The following is a 22,777-nucleotide window of genomic DNA, read 5'->3' on the forward strand; positions in this document are numbered from 1 at the left end:
AGTAGTGCTTTTTTAACTTTTGCTGCAACAAAGCAGAAATTTTAAGAAAGTTGTCTTTAAAAATGCAAACTATAATCACATAAATTGAAACTGTGTTTGGCAGGAATGTTTCTTGGCATTGCATCTTAGCATATGAAGAAAAGTACAATTTTGACATAACCATTTAGATCATGTAACATTCAGTACAAACTCTGAACCACCTATGTGTGTTCCATAGAGACAGGTGTGGAATTAGGAAGTCAACTGCACTGTTAACAGGTCACAGAGCATGAGGGGGTACCCAGGTGTTTCAAAGATGAAGAAGAAGGCTGCTGCCACATTATGCTGATTTCTTCCTGTATTTGCATATCTCTCTTAAATTTATCCTGTGAATATCTACTCATGGAAAGCTCTGCCTTCAGGTTTTAAAATTCTAACACCAGTAAGATTTTGTAGCCACATATCCAAGTTTCTAAGGAGTATTTCAACATGCTCAAGTCAAAGCATGCTGTCTGCTGTGTGTGGTGAGAACGCTCACACACTTGAGAAATGGGTGCTCCTTCCTTCCCTGCACAAATCAGTTGAATTGGCCATGAGTAGAAGAGAAAAACTAACTTGTAATACTTCAGGTTAATACTGGAAAGCAGACTACTTCTTTCTCTTTCCTATTTTACAACAATATTAAAACCTCAGATGAGATGGAGAGTGTAGTCTATGTGAAGGTGCAGCAGAGGGGTGGTGCTGCCTTTCAGGTTTAGGGCTTTTGAATCAGTTCACCAAAAAGTTGTGGGCCATTATAACTCTCACACATAGACCCACTTTAGATACTTGAAAGTAATCCTGCTTTAATTGTTTGCAAAAGTGCAGGAGAATCCCAGCTACAATTTTATGACAGCCGAGGGTATGTTCTTAATGTTTTTATGTACCACTAATGGACAGAATCAAGCTTTCCATCTTGTTTCTCAACTTGTTATTTAGCTAGTTTAGACCAACACCGAGCTGACACCATTGAAACCAGTTCAGGCTACTTAAGGTGGTAAATTGCAGGCAATGAGGAAATTCCCTGCGTTCTTCCCCCTGTTCATTGAGCCTTCCACAGAGTCCTTGGCTGGGCTTAGGATGCAGCCTGCTTGGCTTTCATTAGCTGTGCCTGCCTGAGGAGCATCAGTGTCACTGCAGCTCTGCAAGTACAGCCCCAAACAACAACATTGCCAAGTATGGGGAATCTCGGTATCGATAAACTGCATTCCATCAAAATTAGCTTTACAAAAGATTATTCCAGTTTGCATGAAGGTTTCTGGGGAGAGAGACTTGAGAAGGGTTTATAAGTTAGTATTGAGTCTTGAAGTATGACTTATTTTAGGACAAAATATTTTTCAGTATTTCATTCATATTTTTTCAGAGGAGGAAAAGAATTCCATGTTACCTTAACCTGAAACAGAACTTCTTTTAAGCATTCAGAAATACAGAAAGTCACGATGAAAGAGACTCGAGGTGCCAACTGTAGCAGCACACGAAGCGAGACACACTAAAAATACTTCAGTAATGGCCAGCTTCTGCTTTTTTTCCTCTCAAACCCTGTATTTAACATTGTTCTCCTTCACTTAGGAACATTTCCCGTTCTCCAGTTCCCTCTATTCCACCAGTTCTTTCGAAGATTAGGAAACATTACAAAACTTAACTGCAAAAGCCATCTTCATGAGACATTAAAGCATTAAGCAATTAATTAAGCTTTTCTAATTTGCATAAGACTCATACATCATAATGAGTTACACAGTATTTCCTTACAGCTTTGAAAATAGACACTTTGAAAATATTCCTTTTTGCGCCGCAGGTGAAACCGACACATATTTTGCTTCGAAATCTGCGTTATCCACTCCAAACCCGTGTTTACCTCCCGCACTTCCTTGCGGCGCCCTGGCCAGCGGGTCAAAACGGGTAAAACTCTCTTTTACTCTAAAACCCCTGCCAACTTCCTCGTGCCTCGGCAACTCCCGATCCCCCCGCGCTGCGCTGCGGGAAGCGCCTCGTCCCACCGCTGCCTTCCCACCGCTGCCTTCCCGCAGGAGCCGGGAGCGGACCAGCCCTACCTGAACTTCTCTCCGGCCGGCACCGTCAGCCTGTTGAGCTTGTCCATGCCCGTGAGCGCTGCCCCCCGGGACGCGCTGCCCTCGGCCCGGCACCTACCGGCGCCGCCTCTTCCCCGGGCCGGGCTCTCCCTCCGACGGGTCCCGCCGCGCTGCCGGAGCCTCTCCCCGTCCCGTCCCACCCGCAGGCACCGGCAGAGGAGGGACCCGGGGCTTGGCCGGCCCCGCCCCGCCCGGGGCGCGTACAGGTGGCTGCGGAGGCGGGAGCCGAGGAGGAGCCTTCGGGAACGGGGGCGCGGGGCCCCGCTGATCCGCCCCTGCCGCCGGAGCCGCCGGGCCTCGTTGGCTCGGGGCGGCCGAGGAGCGGCCCGGCCGCGCTGGTTGAGAGGAGCTGAGGAGCGGCCCGGCCGCGCTGGCTCGGGGGAGCTGAGGAGGGGCCTGGATGCGGCGAGCCCAGCGGGCCGTGCCGGGACCGGTGAGCCGCTCGCTGTCACCTGTCCAGCCCACAGGGGATTTCACCGGCTGCGGGGAGAGATGCGAGGCCTCGTTCCCCTCCTCCTCCTCCCCGCTCCTGGTGAATTTGTGCCAGGTGGGAACATGCTGCGAGGGAACTTTTCCTTTCCCGAGGTTGCCCAGTAAAAGCAAGAGAAAACGACCATCTTTTCCCCCATGCTTTTGAATCTAACTGTAATGGAAAAAAAAAAGGTTTCTTACCCTATTTTAAAACTAATTTAAAACCCTGATCCTTTCAGAGACACAGCAAGGCTGTTCCCACCCAAGGTACGGGCAGCTGACTGTGTTTTATGGCTCTGGTATCTCTGAGCTTGGGACTTTTTGCTCAGTCTTAAGCTCAACCATATTTTCCTCTATAAAGCTGAACTTTGGAGGCAGCCAATTGCTTCTGAGGGGCAGCATAGGCAGTTGCTCACATCCAGCCATTATTATTATTATTATTATTATTATTATTATTATTATTATTATTATTATTATTATTATTATTATTATTATTGGCTGATTCATTTGAATTCTGCACCTTTGGAGGATGGCTCTTACTGCTCCTCTTCTGTATCTTTGGCCTCTCTGCAGCTTAGTTTATAACCTAAGGCTGTTCTAGGGAAGAAACCTTGTAATTTTTTTTTTATGTGTGCATCTACATCATGTTAATATATTTTGATATGTACAATGTGCTTTGGGGACACACAAAGGAATTTCTTGGTGGGATTCTGATTGCCACTTGGCTAGGTTTTCCCGTGGAATTCTTCTCCCCAGACAGTACTGACTAAAGTTTTTTTCTTGTGAAACTGAAGGAGTAAAACAGAGTTTCCTGGTTAGTGCAGGTGACTCTGGGGAAATCGCCTGCCAGGAGATTTTTGTCTTTGATAGCAGTATCGTTGTGATCTTGGCAGGCTGGTGTTTTTGGTCTCTGAGCTTTCAGCATAGGAATTGCTTGATGTTTGAATACAGTATTTTCTAGGCTGGGCTGATAGGGTACAAATTGCTTGCTTTTTTTTGGGGTATCTTAAAAGGTTTGGCTTTAAGAAATAATATAATGTTGAATGTCACGTAATACACAAAACTGGAATTCCACGTTGCATTGTATCTGGTTGTGGTCCGGTCAACTTTGCAATTTTGCTCCCTAAAACTTATTTTCAAAATTAAATTAATTTTGAATTAGTTAAAATTCACACTGACAGTGTGAAGAAGTAGATGGGAATATATTGCTGTGTCACTTTCCCTTTCGCTTATATAATCTTCCCACTTATCTGAACACATATCAGAATAAGAGGTTTGCTCAGTAGGCTCCTGCAGTGGTTTCCCTTACACAACAACTCCTCTTGCCAGACTGTCGCAGAAATCCTGGGCTGTTTTCGTTTGGGATCTCTGGGGTCTGTCATCTGCAATACTGTGCTGGTTTAACCTTGTTTCTTCCTGACTCAACCAAAGCTACAGCTTTAAAACTCTGCAGTGCCAGTGCCGAGGTTTTCTCGCCTGTGCTTGCGGTGCTGTCACCTCCCTGCTCCCAGGAAGGGGTGGCTGCTGATGTGTCATGCTCAGGGCAGTCCCCCAGTCCTGTGCACGCAGGGCTCAGTGACACTTTGACTCACACAGGATTTCTCATCCTGGTCATCTGCTGGCCCCTGTGTTTGTGTAGCTATGCTACATGGACTGGTGAAGGAGTCCACTACAAACAGATGAGCAAAAAGTCACAAAAATCGGGGTTTTTAGCTGCATCAGTTCTTTGGTTTGATTTGGTGCACAGATGTTTGTGAGTGTGCAGTGCAGGGTGAGCAGAATAGTGCATGTGACTTCTTAGACTGGTACTGCTGCCAAGAAGTTACTCCTAAAAAAGTCTTCATTACACAAGACTTGTTCATGAGATTCTGTGGCACCTGCTTAGCTCTCTCTGGTCTGCCTCCAAGTCAGCCTGGGGCTATCTGCCCCAGTGCTGAAAAGGCCAGTTTGGGTACAATGATATAGAAAATCCACTAGAGAAAAACCTTAAATAAAGAAGGGCATGGCCAAGTCCTTCCAAACAGCCCCAGGCCTCTCCTTTTTGCTCAGCAGGTGTTTGCAGAGTCTGAACTCCTGGCCCATGTTGAGACTGATCCTGTCTGTGGTCAGGTGGATTTGTACAGCCCATATGGACAGGGACACACTGCAGTGTCCAGCTGGCAGGGACAGCACCAGGGACCTGCAGCCCTGCACGAGGGACAGGGCAAGGAACAAGAGTTTCTCCATCAATACAGCCTTACTTATCACCCCAAAACGGTGTCTCTGGGGCTCAGGCTGAGGTGGGGGCAGGGCCTGACTGACCCCCAGTGCAGGAAACAACACCCTGCCTTTCTCTTCTGGAGCCCTGGGAGAGATGCAGGCAGTGGTAGGGTTGAGCCACACAGCACACATAATGTCATGCTATTTCTGTAGTTGTAACCCCAGCAACTCTCCCTCTTTGACATAATATGCTCATTTGGACAAGGCCAAAGAGGAACTGGGATTTTTTTTACCACGTGGGTGGCATCTTGACCATAGTGATGGTTAACAAGAAACTCTCCTCCCCAGCCACAGGGACTGTTTTGGGTCGATGGGGATTTGTTTTGAGGGATGGCTGTGTCACCTCCTGCTCCCTGGCACATCTGGGGCCAGTGGGGATTGTGCTGCTGTCTGCTGAGACATGGCCTGGGAGCCTGGGCCAGCCTGCCCAGCTGAGGGACAGGGCTGTGGGGCATAATGGTGTTCCAGAAGAATGTATCTTGAAATCTTGGATGAGGTGTTTTGCAGAGGTGTTCCCACAGTACTGCTTCTCTGGAGCAACATCACTGAAGCCTTTTGCCTAAATTGTATTTTCTTATCTAATGTTTTAAGAACCTGCATCCACACAGACTGTAACTTTGGTGATTATGTAGATAGGCACTAACTTTATTTTCCTTTATATGGCTGCAAAGGATAGGGGATGAATTCCTGGCACTATTACCTAATGCAGGTATGCAGGATTTGCCAGTTAAGTCCCTTGGCAGGATGGCTTACAGAATATACATGCATTTCTATTTTAAATTTTTGATGCTCAAAATGCCATTGTAATTTTGAAAAAGGCCTTCTATATGCTTGAATAGATTTTATAAATGCCACTGTCTGTTGTAACATAATTTTGTCTTCTTTGCAAGTGCTGTGGCTCAGTCTGGGTTGGTCTCTCTCATCCTCTCCCAGTATGACTGCGTAATTCCCCATTTATGCTCATAAATAGATGGATTTTTAAAAGCAACTTCTTTAGCATTTGATAAAGCATGTTGATAAACATGTTCAGAAACAGAATGTGTTTTTTATCCCCTCTGCTGTTTTCTGCTGTTAATTTCTAACCAGCTCTTTCCTTCCACATGCTGCCTCATTCTGGTGGCATGTTCTGGTTTCTGTTTCAGAGCTGTGAGGCCATTGAGGCATGGTCAAAACTAGACTAGCTGAAACAAACTCTGTGACAAAGACTGTGAGCATCATTTGGTCAAAACTGTGAATTGCCAGGTATGTCCTGTTTCAGGGCTCCAGTTTTCTATATCCTATTGTTAGAATGATTTTTGGTTTTACTTTGGATTTCTGAGTAGATAAAAGACTCCTGTAGCATAGAAACAAAGGATCAGATGACTTGTCTAAAGCATTTTAGTTCTTGTTACGTGATGTCCCTAGATCAGAAAAAGCATCTTCACAGAGTCAATTGTAGAGAAATAAACAAAGTCCAGGGTTTGGCAGCTATCACTGACAAGATGGGTGTATTTTCTTGCCTGAAGGTTTTTCTCTGACTCCTTTGATGACTGCCTTTTCTTATTTCCACTGAAATTAACACTCCCTGGTTTAATACATGGTTTGTATGCTGATTTTGGGTTTGTCGGGGGTTCCTGCTGAAGCTATTAAATTTAAATATAACAGCTATGCATATCTTCCTTTAAGATTCTTAAGTTTTGATGCTAACAGCTTTTTAAAGAGACTATTTTTGCCATTGTCTTAATGCAAGTTACAGAGTATGATTTTGTGACATATTAGTCTAGGGAACTAATTATTCTAGGGAACCTGGGGGCCTGTTTGAGCTCTTGCTCTGGGTTGATGCCTGAAGCCACATCCTGGCTGCTGCTGGGGTGAGGCTCAGTGGTGCAGCAGCATCTACCCTTAGCAACTTCTGCCCAGCAAGAAACCCTAGGAATGTGTCCCAGGCAGGAGCTCTGGCACACAGGAGAGATGGACAATCAAGCTGCAGGAAAGGGTGAAAAGTCCAAGCCAGGGTACAGGTGCAGCCTTGGCTCTCAGTTGCCATTTCTGAACCTCTAGGGTTTCACACAGTTGAGATAAAAGCTTTAATTGTAAATTCACATTTAGCAATGAGAAGCTGAATAAAAAGAACTTCAAGTAGATTAAAGTGATTTACAGTGAATCTCTTTAATGCTTATTTTTGATGCTTTGAGGAGACAGTGCTGCATCAAAGGATCTCAATCTATGCATGACTATTCAAGAGGAAGCTACTTTTTACGGATTACATTAATGCTCATCGATACAGTCTAGTGCCTTCAATGTCTATGAAACTGCCAAGAAACCTGATTTGAAGTAAGTAATCAGTTGGATTACCAGGTTTCATTTTTATTCATAACATGACCATATATGACTTTTTCTCTCAGTCATGTTAGGAAACCCATTTCTTAACTCCTTCTCTATTAACAAAGCTTTCTCTCCAACATTATTAGAGGTGATTGGGCCAATTTTTTTTCTTAGAAATACTCAGGAGTGAAGGATCCAACTGTTCTTTATATGAAAGAATTAATGGAGAGTATTTAATGTACAACCGTCTCTTGCCGAGTGTGTTCTTTGATTTTGACTTCCCTACTTTTGGGGAGTGTGGAGAATCACAGGATATTGCACAATTTGCTCTTTAAAAGACAGCTTTGTGAGCTTTTGCTTGGCTTTTCCTTTAGGAAATCCCAGCAATAGAGCTCCACTATAAGCTCTCCTGAGCAGTATGTAAAATGATTGATAATTCACTTCAAAATATCTGTCTGATTTTACTCTCTTGAGGTCATAGTGTTTCACCTAGCTCAGAGGTACTTCTCCCTGCCCATATCTACAGGCTGTCTTTGATCTTAGATTGATAATTGCTTCAAAGACAGTATGTATTCAAACATGAAGGACTCTATTTAAAAGAGGCATCTACTGCTTGAGCTCTGAGCTACTAGATTAGCACTAAAGAGAGAGCTCCAGCCATAGAAGCACTGTAATTTAAATGTAAATATAACTGGTCAGTAACAGGAATTTGGCTTGATCAGTCTGTGTTCACATGAAAGTTAAGAAATGATTGCTGCAGTTCTCTTTTTCATGGCTGTAGAGTGAAAATAGCCCAAACTGGTGCCATCTGCATCGGAAGACAGCCCAAGTACAAACCACGTGAATCTGAACTGGAATCTGCAGTCGTGCTGCAAGCTCATTTTTTTTCCCTAACAAAATGTGCTGTTTGATAATATTTTGTATGTATTTGATTTCTTCTACTTTCAGAATATCTGTAGGAAGATGTGCCAGCAATGGGCTGTGGCAGTGAAGAGTGCAGGGGAAACAGAAAATTAGCAGTAGATGGTCACATGCTGCCTGTGAGGGTTTTATGCTTGATCATATGGATCTGAATGCAAATTAGTGGTACTTCATACCAGGCCAGAAATGCACTCAAACTCTATTGTTTAAAACTATGTCAATTTAGACGTAGTTTTTGCCCCCTCAATTTCTATTTTGGTCAACACGCTGCCTACGTAACTTACTATTCAGTGTCCCATAGCTGGTATTTGGAAAGCATGAGTTTATGGAACATGATTTCTCATAATATTCTCTATATTTGCTACTTACTGATTGCTACAAACAGGTGAAATAGTTCTGCTTTTTATTTAAAATAATACATCTCTATTTTTTTCCAATCTAGTATCTCGTTCAATGGAATATTCTCCCTTCCCAGGATGCTTATATGCCATTTTAAACTAGGAAACACTTCTTGTACAGGTAAAATTACACATGATGAGAAGAGAGTACATTTCTGTCCCACGTGTTTTCACATAACACTGATTTTCAGGAGTTTTGGTCTTCTCACTGTGGGTCAAATAGCTCAATGTCACAGTGTCGATTTTGGACGATTCCTATCAGCTGCCCTAGAAATCTTAAAACTTTAATCCTCTATCATTTTGGATACCAATGGCATACTCAAAGCTGGTCTTACAGTACTAGTAATAGAAGATGCAGTTGAAACTGCAACTCTAAATTTTATTGAATGGGATTTGGGTTTGTCATTAGGCTCACTGGAGGAAACAGGTCATACATGTAGGCATGTACTGCAGGCAAAGATGTGAAAACAGTAAATTTAGTAGGATTTTCCCATGAAGAGTCTTCTGAGCAAACACATTTTAGCACCTGCTGAGAATATATGTTATCTTTCTCTGGGGACTGTGCAAAAGCTGCACTTCTGCTTTTCAGTTTTACTGTCATCTGTTTCATGTGCATACAGAAACACAAGAATTGCTCCTACAGACACACTAATTATTTAATGTCAAACTCAAAGCATTTGAGATCAGATTGCCTCAGAGGCAGTGACCTGTCTTGGAGCCAGCTGACACCCACAGTGACTCTTGGGAACTGCTCTGCAAACCTGATCCCCTTCCAGCAGTCCCGAGTGACTGCCATGGAGATGCCCCTAAGTGGCCACTTGTCCCACTGTGAGCCTAACCACGGGAGGGAGGGTGTAGGGATACAGGGCTCTTTGCAGCCTGGCCAGCCACGAGCATCAGTCAGCATTCAGGCATGGATGGTGAATGCTCTAAATATGTTTGTGTCCCTGCTGATGAAATTGCTCACATGGACAAAAGGCTGCACAAATGTTTAAAATTTCAAAGTGAAAGGAATGTATTGAAATAAGGTCATTTTTGTATAGGGCTGTTACACATACCATGATGCCTTCAGTATCTGAAAAATGCTTAAAAACTAACAATTTCTAAACCACTTCTTTCGTGCACTGGCCTGTAATACATACAAGCAAAGGGAAAGGGTTGGTGGGTGTATTCTCTGGCACAGTTTGGTAATCTGCACTTCACTGACCATAATTATGCTGTCTGAGCGTTTTCCTATTCCTGCTTAAGAACAGGAACGATTATTTTATCTGTAGTCTTTTCTATTCTCATGTGTTTCCATCTGCTTAAGACTGCTCTCTCCTGTTTCCTGGATAATTGAAATTGCCTGCCACTGTGTTCTGGAAGCAGAGATATCACTGAACAGAAAGAGTTTCAAAAGTTTTTTTGCCACCCTAAATAAACCCCAGTAAAATGATCAGGGAGATGGGAGACTTTCTAAAGAAAGAAATTATTGTCTTAATAAGTATCAAACTACTATTTGAAATAATAGCAAGAGAACATCTTATGACCAAAGATAAACACTTTAATGGAATACTCTCTTCTGTGGTGAAAAATTGTTTAGACTTGTAACTACAGCCATGAAATTTTTCTGTTGTCTACAGCTGCAAATTTTGTGGATTGTTGCTAAGGATATGTTTACATCGTTGGTAACTTTAATTGCATTAAGACCACAAAAATGTAGCAGATGAATTGGAGTCCAACACTATATCAGAGAGGGTTATTATTTTTATAGATCCTAATGTGAAGCATTTATTGCTGGAGTACATAATTTAAAAGAGTTACTTTATAAGTTTGTGGTCATATGATTCTGCATCTTTCCCCTCCCAGAGGATATTGGGACAAAAAGTCTATGTTTACTATCAAACACTGGATTTCAGAATAACTTCCCTTCAGTTTTAAAATACAAAGGTAAAATACGATATTCAGAAAGGAAAGAAGAAAGAAAATATGACAGAAGTCTACATGTAAAGAAACATATATATGTAAATTTGAATGTCCATTCTACTTCATTGTATTATTTATAAACAATCTTCCCTTTTTTATATAGTGTTATAATAGAGAACAAGAAGGTCTCTGCGTTGAGGAAATTACCAACTAAAGTATTTTGTGATGGAAGAAAGTTTCTGACTGTTAGTTTAGGAATAATATGCATTGGTGATAGCTCTACAAGATTTTTAATTTCTGGTTGTTAGCGAATTTTATCAACATCTGCAGCATGGATTTAGATATTTAACACCTTTCTCTGTATTGTAGCTATCTAGGGTTATGTCATACATTTGAAACAGTCCTGTTCATTTTGTCGTAATGATGTTGAGTCAGGATTGTGTTTATAAGCAGACTGATGAGTGCAGACTAGATTGCACTGTTTGTCATTTGAAACTACTCACAAGGTGTATGGTATTTGTATAGCTTTTGATAGAAAATGTTTGTATTAGCAAATAGGAAGACAGTACTGATACAGTAGAGTCTTCCAAGGAGAAGTTACTGGTTTTTAAGGTATCTTTTCCTTAGGCATTGTGATTTCTTTCAAGCTTAACCTTTCCTTGAGGTCGGTTAACTTTCATCGTTCTGTTCACAGGAGAATTGCTCCTTGTATGAAAAAAACTACTCAGAGTATCATGAGGCTTCTAAAGAAATTACAGATTTCTATTATTGTGCTCATTCCTGGTGGAACTGATACTACCTGAGTCGAAGTGCACAGTGCAATTTTGTTTGTTTCGGGTGGTGTGTGGGGTGTCACTGCAGCCCAGCAGTGACAATTCACACACGGGTGTGGAGGTGCCCACCCGAACCCATCCGCTCCTTCTTTTCTTCCTCGAGCATCGGGTGTCACAAATGTCACCTGACACCCACCTTTGACCTGGCCCAGAACTGCTTTGCTTTAAGGAAGCTGATGCACAAGGATGTCAGAGTAGAAAGAAATGCTGATAAAGGAGGGACATTTTGAGCTTGGTGTAGAATGAGTTCTAAGCCTAAGCCTGGGTGTCTGCTGGAGCTATGCCCTGGGGCTGTGCTTCAAAATGTTCTTGGGGCATTGGTTGTGACTGAACAGCACTTCAAATCTGTCCAGAAAGTGGTGCTCCATCCTGTGGACTCTACAAGGTACATGACAGGTATAGATGTATACAGATGTGTTGGTTTCGTCTTAGGCTGGTTCGGGAGCATTTAATTCTTTAATCCTGATGAATTTATTCCCATTATTCACTGTGATTAACAGAGGATCTGAAGCTATAGTCATCTTGGTGATGATAGAAAAGTGTTGCTGGAAAGACATTATCTGTAAGGTCTGTGATCAGAAATTAGCTACAGTTGTTATTTTGCAGTATTTACTTAGCTGCCTTTTTTTGTTTTTAAGAGAAAACCCAATAAAATACCAATGCATGGAGGTATATGATACATAAATAGTACTGCTTTTGGTTAAAAGCTGAAATTGTTGAAATTTGTTGGTTTATCTGTAATTTGGAATTAATCCCTGGAAAGGGACAATCTAGCAGAGATTACCTCTAAGACTATACATGTGAATCATACTTCTATTTCATTAAAAATAAAAATTAATACTAAGAAATAATTGACTTTGGAATGCCTTTTCAGAGAGTATTTAAATCTATTTGTGGGCTATATATGAACAATATTTATACCAGTAATATAAAGGAATATAGCTGGTAATTCATGTTGACATTCCAAGCAATACAAATAATTCTTTTACTTTTGTGTTCTTGAGCTATAGTATCTGTTAATGAAAGCAACAGTATGGAAATGTCTAATATTCTTGTGTATTTCTTCAGATTATTCCCTGAGCCAGAGGAATGAAATGAGGAACTAATATACTGATAAAGGTAATTAATGATATCAACCAGATCAGTGATTTAGGAAAGGATTGATTCCACTCGTGAAATGCATGGTAAGGTATGTTAATTGAAATGGTAACATATTTTGAGCTTTAGTCTGTATTCTGAGAGCTTGGTAAAATAATAAAAAGCCATGAAACTGTGCAGTGAGGAACTAAATAGGAGAAATGACAGAGCTGTGGTAGCAGGTGTCTGTCAAGCTCAGTGCCAGAATTGTGAAGAAGAAACTGAGACCCAATGCTCTGTCAAGGATATCATTGGAGAGTACCTAAAATGTGCAATGGCAGTAGGTAGAGGAGAATGGAAAACAGAAAAGCTAGTATAAGAACTGTAAAATACATGAAATCTCCTTTTGTTTTTCTTCCCAGAATTCCTGGCTATTAGAAACAGAAGGAGATTGTCAGGATTTGAAAAATTAGGCATGGCTTGCGGAAGAATAAAATAAAATAAAATATTTTTAAGGACAGATTAGGTAACACTGTTCCATTATCATTTTTAGCAGCAGTCTCAGTCCAGACCAAAACAGATTTGGGTAGGGAGACTGACCTGCTTCCCTACTATGGAGAATGTTCTTTAATCCCTCTGCCCTCCAGGAGCTTGACAAAATGACCTGCAAGACATGGCCTGAGTAGTCCTGAACTGTAGCATCCTGCAGGAAAGCTGCTGTTCTGGTCATGTGCAGCATCCATTGGAGCAGTGTCCCCGCTTCTGGCAGCTGAGCAGCTCCTGTGCTGGATGGCAACTCCTCAGTCCCTCCTGCACCCACTGCAAGCACACAGGTGCTCTGAAGCACTGACAATGAGAAGGCCAGCATGAAGGTGCTCATGACTCATAATTTAGTGAATATGTACATTATGATACTGTCTGTATTTAGGTGGTTGCAGGTGATCCATCCAGAGAGGCTCTCTGATGCCCTGAGTCATGTGTTGATGAGGGTCAATGCATCTGCATGCAGTTATGCACAAGTGCTGCCATGTCACTGTCTGTGGTGTTACTAAGGTAATCCTACATTCCTCCTACTGTTTGCTCTTGGAAAGGGACTTTATAAGGAAGGTGCTAGTAAAAAGGTATTTATTTGTATGCTGAACACAATTTCTGCATTTTTTTGGGGGAAATCTTTGAAATATGTATTTTTGGCAAACATGTTAATTCTATGGGTTTCAGACAGTTGGGTTTCAGGTCTTGAATTCTGTCGCACAAGGGGCTGCTGTGGCATTCCTACCAAGTGCACTTCATCTTTTCCAGCCCAGCTGCACTGAGCAGCCTCCTCTGAAGCTGTTTCAAGTGTCTGGTTGCTGCAGCCCCAACTGTCTGGCTTGCAGCTGCATCTGACCCTCCTGCTATGGTCCCTTAACTTCTCCTTGCAGCTTATCTTGTAACTTCTCTACTTTGCTTGTCTTGATGACCCATTTTTAAGTACTGCTGTTTTCATTGCTTAGTATTATCTCAACCTGTTATTTTCTCATTTCTGAACTGAAAAAAGTTTACATTATTTGGTTTAATACTTTCCTCCACTATCTTAGCAATAGTGTGTAGACCCCCTGACATCACAGCATAAACTTATGAACTAATGAATGAAGCTCTCCCCTTGCTTATACAAAAGCAAAAAGAGGTTGTGTTTTCACTTATTTTCACAGAGGCTAGTCTAAAGCAAGAAGAATGACATGTCCCTCCTGCAGAGTGCATAAATATATGTTGATAACATGCTGTAAATTAAATATTTTATTTCTTCCAAAAACTGAGAGGACTCCAGTTTGGACACATGGAGCAAAATGAGCCCAGACATCTGTTCTATTTTCTGCCCAGTGTGTACTTGAGCTGGGGCACATGTGAAATCCTGCTAAAATGAGATTATAAATTAATGGCCCTTCACACTTCATTGCTTGAATGAGCCAGAAGTTATTTTCTTCTGGTTTTGAGTCCCAGGTGCAGCACTTTCTGACTAACAAATATGATTCTCTAAAAGGGAAGAAAGACCAGTGATTTGAAACTACAACAGCCTCTTCTCTGTGGTCTGAGTACAGACATGTAATAGAGAAAAGGAACACACATCAACTGACAGGGTGGAGGAAAGGGATCCTGTCCAGAAATATGATGTTGGTGAAGAAGTGGTTTGTGATTTGGGCAACAGCTTCCATTTCTGGTCTTTGCTTCTGGCTTCATGTGGGAACCTAAGCAGGTCATTTGCATACATGCCCCAAACAGATGACCCATTTATTTGAATTTTGGTACCCAAATTGAGTTGCTGTGTGACTGATATTGCATTGCTATTTAGGCTGGTCTAGAGTATTAACAAAGGGAAAGATATCTACTTTCACAAAAACTTAGTGAGATGAAGCTGGGTGTTACAGTCCCTCTGCCTGGACCAGCACAGGCTTTGTTCTCAGAGGCTGATCCACTCTTGCTCTTCAAAGAGGGCTGACAGATCTCTAGTCTCTCACTGTCATTGAAGTGTACCTCTCATCTATCTTGCTGAAGGTCCCTAAAAATCAGCATAGTTTCAATATTAAAGAAACATTTAAAAATTTTACCCTCATCCCCTCTAATGACATTCCATAGATGGCTGAGCATGGTAGGGTAGCATGAAAAGTGATTGGGCAAGGTTCATTAATTCTATAATCTTCTAATTTATAAATTGTCCTGAACATTAATTTTAATGTGTAATGTTATTTGAAGGATATATCATAATAAGAAAACATTATGATATATCCCAAGGATAGGGGAAAATCTTTCCTGCTTACTAAATATTGGAATAGAAGTCATCTACTTCCTTTGTTTTTCGGTTGAAAGCTTTCTATGGACTGGGGAAAGTCCAAATGCAGATTGTCTGAACAAGACAAGATGTCTGTACTGCTGGATCTTACTTAAAGAGACAGCAAAAGCTCTTTTTTATTTATTCCTTATTTTTTTAAGGAAACACCCTAGTTGTCATAGAAATCTCATTAGTTTTATTCATATTTTTGTTAGGAATTGTCTTTGGTTAAGTGTATGTAAGTGTTGATGTCTGTGTCAAAGCTGAAAAGTTAATTTTCCACATTAAGTTGTTTGCCTTCATTATAAAGAAATAAAAAATGTGAGCGGAGAGGGGAGAACAGAAAGAGATGTTAATGTGTAACATTGCTAGTTCTTGTAGTTTGAACTATGCAAGTTCAGACATCTCAAGTGGAACACCTCAGCATTACTGGAAAGGTACTTTCCTGGTATATAACAGCTCTTACAGTTGAGAATTTATTCATATGATTCAGGAAAAGACATTGCCTATTCTTGGAAGGCAAGGATGGAAAATTTCAGTTTGGAGTTCTTAAAAATTATGATCAAATCAAATAAAAAAGATGTTAGAAACTAATCTAGAAATCAATTATAGAATACTTACATGATTTAAAAACAGCTAATTTTTCTGCATATGCTATAAATTCCTGCTGGAATAAAGTATTAACATTTTTCACAGAAGTGAAAATTGATAGATGTTTATTTCAAGCAAAGAAGATCAAATGCTGCCCACACCATAATTACACAGAACTTGTAATTATGCGTTCTGCAACTCAGCACACTTATTACCCAGGATCTTCCATAACTGCATGTTGCTATATACAAATGGTAAACTCAAGACTTGACACCTCAGACCTGATTTGCAGGTGAGGATTTCTCATTTACCTGGCAATCTGTCACAGCCACAACAGGCTTCTGAATTAGCATGTGATAGAAAGTACTGATTTTGTGATGAAAGATTTCAATCCTGATTTTGTAAAGTAGCCCCCAGAGCTCCCGAGAGCTGAGAGCAAAATTTATTCTAAGTTTGATCTGGGATGAATTTCTAATCACATTAGCTATAAAGGCAGCCTTTTAATTTCACGGTCCCTGGGAAAATGAAACTTGGGTAGGCTGAAAGCATTATGAAAAAACTTCTGCATAAACATCTGATACTGTAAGTCTTGGAATATCTACACTGAGGTGATGAAGCTGTAATTACATTTCTTTCTGAGATATGGTTCCAAATTTTGGGTGTTTGTAATTGAGTTATAGCCTATATGCTGGGTTTTGCTGGATGCAGTGATAAATACCAATCTTATTTGCACAGCAAGACAGCATGTTTGGAAGGCACTTAAGTTCCAGGATTCTTGTGTATCTGTGTTAAGAGGTTGATTATGGTATCTGCACTGTCTTAAAAAGTGCTCCTGAATGTAGCTTGATGTTTTTCTATAGAGTGTTCTCCCTGGCATAAATATTAACACTGACTAAAGGAGCCCAGGACTGGAATCAGTGGGATGTTTGAAACTTCTCTCAGGGGAAGTGTCTGGAAAGTGCAGTTGTACTGGCATTCTTGAGAGTGAACTGGTTCAGTGTTTTGGGTGAACTCAGGCTTTCAGGGTGAGAGTTTATCAACTGAGTCTGCTGTGTGGAGTGAAAAATACAATGGTGCTTGTGCAGGAGGAAAGGCTTTGAGCAAAGATCGAGATTTCAACATGCTGTTGGGATTGCTGCAAACATGTAAACCTGTGAGAGCAGTTTGTTGCACAACCCTGGCAGCTCCAGAGAGGGTTTGGACTAGTGAGTCAGTGCTCTGCTGTCCTGTGTTTTAAAGCAGCACCTCTCTTCTGATACGGTTTAGCAAGTGGGGAGGAAAATCTTTCATTATTGAGTTTCAGAGGTAGGGCAAGACACTAGTAGAGACTGCACCTTGGTAATTTCACCTTAACATCCAGTAGTTGCTCAGAAACAATCTAGGTAGACCTGTGGCTTTAAGTGTAGGTGGGAACTAGTTTATATGGGGCTGTCATTAGGCTGTCAAAGCCAACATTGACACAGTAAACTCAAAAGAATATAGTAAGAAACTTCTTGAGAAGTATAGTGCAAAAAAAGTTTACTTACAGGTATCAAAACAGAATTACTATGATAAACTCTTTCCAGATAAACCATTTTGTCTTTTTTGCCTAAACAATTTTTTCCCCTTAGAGAACAAGCGCGGTACTGGCTGGAGGGAAAAGAGCCTTGCATTAAGTTGGTGGAGGTGTTTGGTGCAGAGAGCAGGGAAGCACAACCAAGCCTGGCTGCAGATTGCTCGTGGTACCTCTGTTGTGAGATGTCCCAGCAGAATGGGGAATAACTGTGTGTTTTAGCTCAAAGAGCACTCACAGCCTTGTGGACTCAAAATCTCGTGGAAAACAAGAATATCAAGTACTGAACTGGAATAGGAAAGGCAAAGGGCTTTTGCTGGTGATTAGAGAGCTTATCTCCTGCCTGATGAAGCCCCATGAAGAAACTTTCATCAAGGCAGAGACCTGAAGCTCTGGCCACTGCCAGGAGAAACACAGGATCTCAGTCTCACCATGTCTGGCAATTATTAATTTTCTGTTTATCTGTCCTCAGTGTCTTGGTCCATTGGGAATTACCTGCTGTGTGAACATGCTGGAACAGGTCAGCTGATCTGTCTTAGGTGGATCAATGTAGACTCAATGTCTTCAGTTAAACTGGGAGTGCTGGAAACTCAGGCAGTTTTTGCAATAGCATGTAGTACGATGTAAGAGTAACACATTTTAGATTGGATAAAGATATGACTAAGGATATGACATCCACACTGTGCATTTAAGGAATTTTAATGCTTTGGACAATGGAATTCAAATGGCAAAACACTTTTGTTATTCCAATATACAATTTGAGGATTCAAAGCTTGAATGCTCACATCAGTAGAAGGGCAACTCTTGGCCTAAGTTCAACGTTTGTTTGCCCCAATATTTTAGCAGATCAGATTCATGTATGTCAGAAACAGAAAATGTATTCTTGGTTGACTTTCTCTCTACATTTTCTCTCAAAATGACGTCCCGTTAGACTAAAGTGCTTTGCAAGAAAGTCCATTCATTTTTTTACTTACCTAGTAAATTATTAAATTAGACCCAGAAGAATATTTACCTATGCTCTCAATGAATTCCTATCAATAGGAATAGGAATTTATTGGGTAAAAATGCCTTCAAGCTTATCCAGTTTCTTACCAATAGAGTGGAATTCAGAAATCAATTTGCAAATTGATCAATGTTTTCCCAGCTAGTGATGGAGGGGAAAGCTACATGGAATAGTATTAACCATTAGGTGAAGAACAGCAACACATTATATTAAACTGATGTCTTCTTGGTTTCACTGGCTCATAGAGAAAATTCCCTAATATTATTTCTGTGTAGTACTACAAGAGAAATAATATGTTTGAACGTTAAGGATATCCTTTGAAATGGACTTGATTTGTCACAAGTTATATGAAGGCATTTCTCATGTGTTATATCTATATTTGCTTATTCAGTACTATATTTAAATTCTGGTTAAATTACTTTCAACATAGCACTTTGTTGAACTGATTGGTTAAATTAATCCCTAAGTAGCAGATGAAAATTTGACCTCAAATACAATACAAGCAAAGAGCCTTTATGTTCTGGAATAACATCCTTTCTGCTCTGAGGAAGAATAACATCCAGCATCTGCAGAGAGATGCAGAAGAGACTTTCCCATCAGCTGATCTGAACCACAGCTCTTGTAAATATTCCAGGATCCTAATCCTGAGGAAGTCCCACCCCATGAATTAATGTTAAAGTTCACGTGATCAGGAGGCTTCAATTCTCATTTTTCCTGATTTATTAACAGAGCAACTATCAGAGTAGAAGTGTATTAGTCATTCAATGGGGAAGTGGAAAATAATGAGAAACTTACGGCTGGTGCATTGTTTTGAATCTGCTCAGCTCATGTGCGGATGCATTCTGAAAAGAGAGAAAACAGGTTTTTTTAAATTAAATGAAGATCATTTTAATCAAGAGCAATTCAAGAAGTGAAATACATGATATTTTAAAAAGTGAGCGAAGGAAAGACCTGAAAAAACAGTTTTTAGTTCTGTAACTACATGCTTGTCTCATCTTGGTTAATGCTTAACTTTTTGTTATTAGCCTGTTGTAACATTTCTAGAAAGCTGGTAGTACAGACTACATTGCTAAACTGGAATTTTACCAGGCATGTGGCAGATTAAATTAGGCTGGTTAATGAATCATCCAAGAAGTGATAAGCAAGCCATTTATAAGGTCACTTCATCACAGAATTTCTTTGTATTTTTTTCACTCAAATCAGCAGATTAGTATAACAATGGCTGAGTGGAAGATACTTTAACAATGGCTGGGATATTATTAACCTCATGTTTCCTCTGTTCTTGTTCTAAAGTTCTGCATGACTTCTCAACCTATGAAGAGCTGGTGATGACAAAGAAATAGAATTTGTAGAGTACTATAAAGTGCCCATTCTAATGCTGAACTAGCTAATGCAGGTACTGGAAAGAGTTTCCCCAAATGATTTCTATAGTTTGTGTAGCTCTATATACCTCTCAGCTCAATGTAAACAAAGAGTTTGTGCAGTACTTTTGATGTTCAAGCTAGTGCACAACTTGCAGGCAAACTTCTTAAATCAGAGTTTTAGGTTAGTCTAAATAAAACCTTTTTTCATCTATGGGTTTTTCTTTAGTGCAAAATTTCCAGTGCAGTCTCTGGATTGTACTAAGACCAGGGGTGGGATTGCACGCTTTCAGTCCAGAAACCTAATGCTAAAATGCCCTCTTTTTCAGCATTGATTTCAGCAGAAGATAGGTCAGGCTGAAAATGTGTCCATTTAATAGATGCAGTTCTAACCCTCCATCTATTTTTGTCTTGGGAAAAGCAAATTAATTTGTGTATTTCCTGACACTTTCTAGGTGTACCTATAGTGGATGTGAAATCTCTGAAATAGATACTTTCCAGTGAACTCAGTGATAGTGAGTTCAGTGTGCTATGACTGATGCTTGCTCAGATCTGTTCTGAATGATGTCCCAGCCATCAGTCCCAAACCAAACTGTTTTGCCTTTTCACTCACCATCTCATCAGCATGATAGATGGGTTTGTATCAGGCATACAAGTGGAGACACTAATAAGTGTATGAGAGAAGATCAAGTGGAGGACATACACATTCTCAGAGAAAACATATTTCCTCAGTCTATATTTCAATCCCAGTGAATCTCTGCATTTCTTTGACATACTTGTTGGGAAAATACGCCATTTCAGACAGTAGAGAAGCCCCTACATTTAATACTTAGCCTGTAATTATACTGTAACAAAAAGCAGCTGCATATCTACATGTAGTGGGTATGGTAATTAGCAGATGATCCAGCAGATCTAGAAATCACCATATTCCTGAGGAAATTTAAAGCTGCATTGAACTGTGTGATTGCCATTCAGGCCCATCTGGGCTCCTTTGGCTTCATCAGCTGTAGCGGTGACTCACCCAATTGCCTCTGCATATCAATGAACAGCAGGACCAGGGCTATTTCCTCACCTCCTCTTGCACTTTGTAAGTAAGAAGAGGAGGCAGCTATGCTTTTTGTTGCAAAGGTTTGATTCTTGTTCGCTCCCTTTTCTTTGCAAAATAGAGTACTTAAACCTTTACTTGTTCGTATAAAAATTGCTGGGGTATAATGGCTTGTTTTCAGAGAAATAGCTTAATATCTTGTGTAACTTTCAGTCCTTCCAAGATGCTGTTGTTTGGAATGTGCTGCCTAAGCACAGCTGCCTTTCCACGCAGGCAAGTGCTGTGTGTATGGTTAGATCAGGCACTTTTAAAATTTGCAGTGGAGCTTGGTAGAGAAGGAAGCTATGGAACTAAGCCATTCCCTTATTGAGGAATGTTCTATTGAGAGAGTTTTAACCTATTTTTCCTCCCCGGGACAATCTTCAATGAAGGGATCAAGCTATGTGTCTCACTGAGGTTTGAGATGATTGATAGCTATGGGTCCAGCTGAAAGCTTTTTTTTTTTTTTCCCTTCTTCAGTAAAATGCATGATTGATTGCAACTAAGAGCTGCTGCTGCTCTTCAGCAGCAGAATTCTGGTCCTAGGAAAGAGTACAAAAATATCTTGCGAACCTCAACACTTTTGAAATTACATGGTAACTTCTGTAGGAAGATGACTAATGCTTCCAGGTTTTAATTAACCATTGCTTCTGTTGTTGCTCATGATATACATTGTTAGTGATTCATATTGGCATGAATGGAATAAGTTGCAAATGAGTTCGTGTGATAAAGAAGAAGTTAAAGTAGTTTCTTTCCTGGAGGGATTTGTGTTGTCAAATATACAATGAGGAAATAAAGGGACAGATTGTTCTTAAGGTTTTTTTCTTGTTTTCTTTTTTTCTTTGGTTGGTTTTTTGTGTGTTTGGCTTGTTGTTTGGGTTTTATATTTACAATTTTATATTAAAGCATAATTATAATTTAGAAAGCATATAAATAGGTATAGTATTAATATATAATATTTAAAAATATATAATATTAGAAATAGATAATATTAAAATATATAATATACAATTTATAATTTAGAAAGTATATTAAAAAATCTATGCTCTTCTAGACTGATGTTGATTTCCTCATTTCTACTGGCTGCTTCATTCACCCAATATCAACTTTCTCACTCACTCAGTTCAGTAGCTCAGAGTAACCAAAATTCCTATCTTGCAGATCAAGCCAGCCAGCTTTGTTCTGCAGATAGCATCCTGGAGCCAGAGAAATGCTGTAGTAGTGCCAGTGTCTGAGGTGTGTCTTTGCCCCTTTCCTTGCAGAAGCATGTCTTGGCCCTGAGCCCATCCTGCTGTAGCTGCCTGCCACCATGGGTGCTGACAGAGGAGCTGCCTTGCATCAAAAGCAGAGAGCAGGTATGATCTGTACAGTCTGGAGCTGTGGGTGCACAGGGGGTTTTGTGGATTTTCATCTGGAGAGCTTTGGACTGGCTCGTGCCCGTGGACTGCGCAGTGCATGCAGAGCAGTTTGGCATCTCTGAGGTGCTCTGCTTCTGTGGAGGGAGCAGTGTGGGTGCAGGTGGCTCACATGCTGTGGCTGGGTGGGATTTAGGGCATTTTGCAGTCCTGGGGATGCCTGGTAGGTGGATAAGGGATGGTGAGTGTGGTAGGAAGGCAGAGGGAATGGGGCAGAACGTTGCCACGCAAAATGTAGCATATATGACACCCTCATCTGCCCCAGCCGTGGCACTTCTCTAAGGAAGTCATGAACATTGCTGTCAGCAGCCATGGGACTGGATGTGTTTCAGATTCCATGTTTGCCTTGGAGGGTTTTTGCTATGCTTTTACATTGCTGAGACTGTGCAAAGAGATGGTTTCAATGGAGTTGCTGTCTAAAAAAGTTTGTGGATGTCTTTGGAGAAGATTGTTGATAGAGTTGATTGCATGATACAGTGTTTTCAACTCTGTTTTGAAGTTCATTGAGGTACATCTTTCCCCTTCCTTGCTTTCCATCCCTTGCTGGTAGGCAAGCACTTGTATGAGACGGTTATGGCTGCAGGTGCAAAGAATACCTTGAGGAGTCCAGGAGAGCTGTGAAGGATCAGTAGGAGCTTGAAAATGCATTCGCATCAAATGCATATGATGCGAATGAGGGTTAGGGGATT

General features: G+C 40.8%; 2 protein-coding genes across 5 annotated transcripts in view; one reads left to right on the top strand and one right to left on the bottom strand.

Annotated features, from left to right (window-relative positions):
* BLNK (B cell linker) overlaps positions 1 to 22,777 on the bottom strand; it is an 83,942-nt gene that overhangs the window by 40,196 nt on the left and 20,969 nt on the right. For 2 of the 4 annotated variants that reach the window (XM_066554503.1, XM_066554499.1), the window contains exon 2: positions 19,024 to 19,070. In XM_066554503.1, the coding sequence (XP_066410600.1) occupies positions 19,024 to 19,070 (47 nt within the window). Of the gene's footprint in view, positions 1 to 2,069; positions 2,209 to 19,023; positions 19,071 to 22,777 lie in introns of those variants that run through there. The other 2 variants (XM_066554504.1, XM_066554500.1) reach the window with 1 other exon arrangement.
* Positions 21,982 to 22,777, top strand: part of DNTT (DNA nucleotidylexotransferase) — a 127,967-nt gene continuing 127,171 nt past the window's right edge. The window contains exon 1 of the mRNA XM_066554508.1: positions 21,982 to 22,028. The gene's annotated coding sequence lies outside the window, so the exon portion shown is untranslated. The remainder of the gene's footprint in view (positions 22,029 to 22,777) is intronic.

Source organism: Molothrus aeneus, chromosome 8 (genome assembly GCF_037042795.1).
Source record: "Molothrus aeneus isolate 106 chromosome 8, BPBGC_Maene_1.0, whole genome shotgun sequence".
NCBI lineage: Eukaryota > Metazoa > Chordata > Aves > Passeriformes > Icteridae > Molothrus > Molothrus aeneus.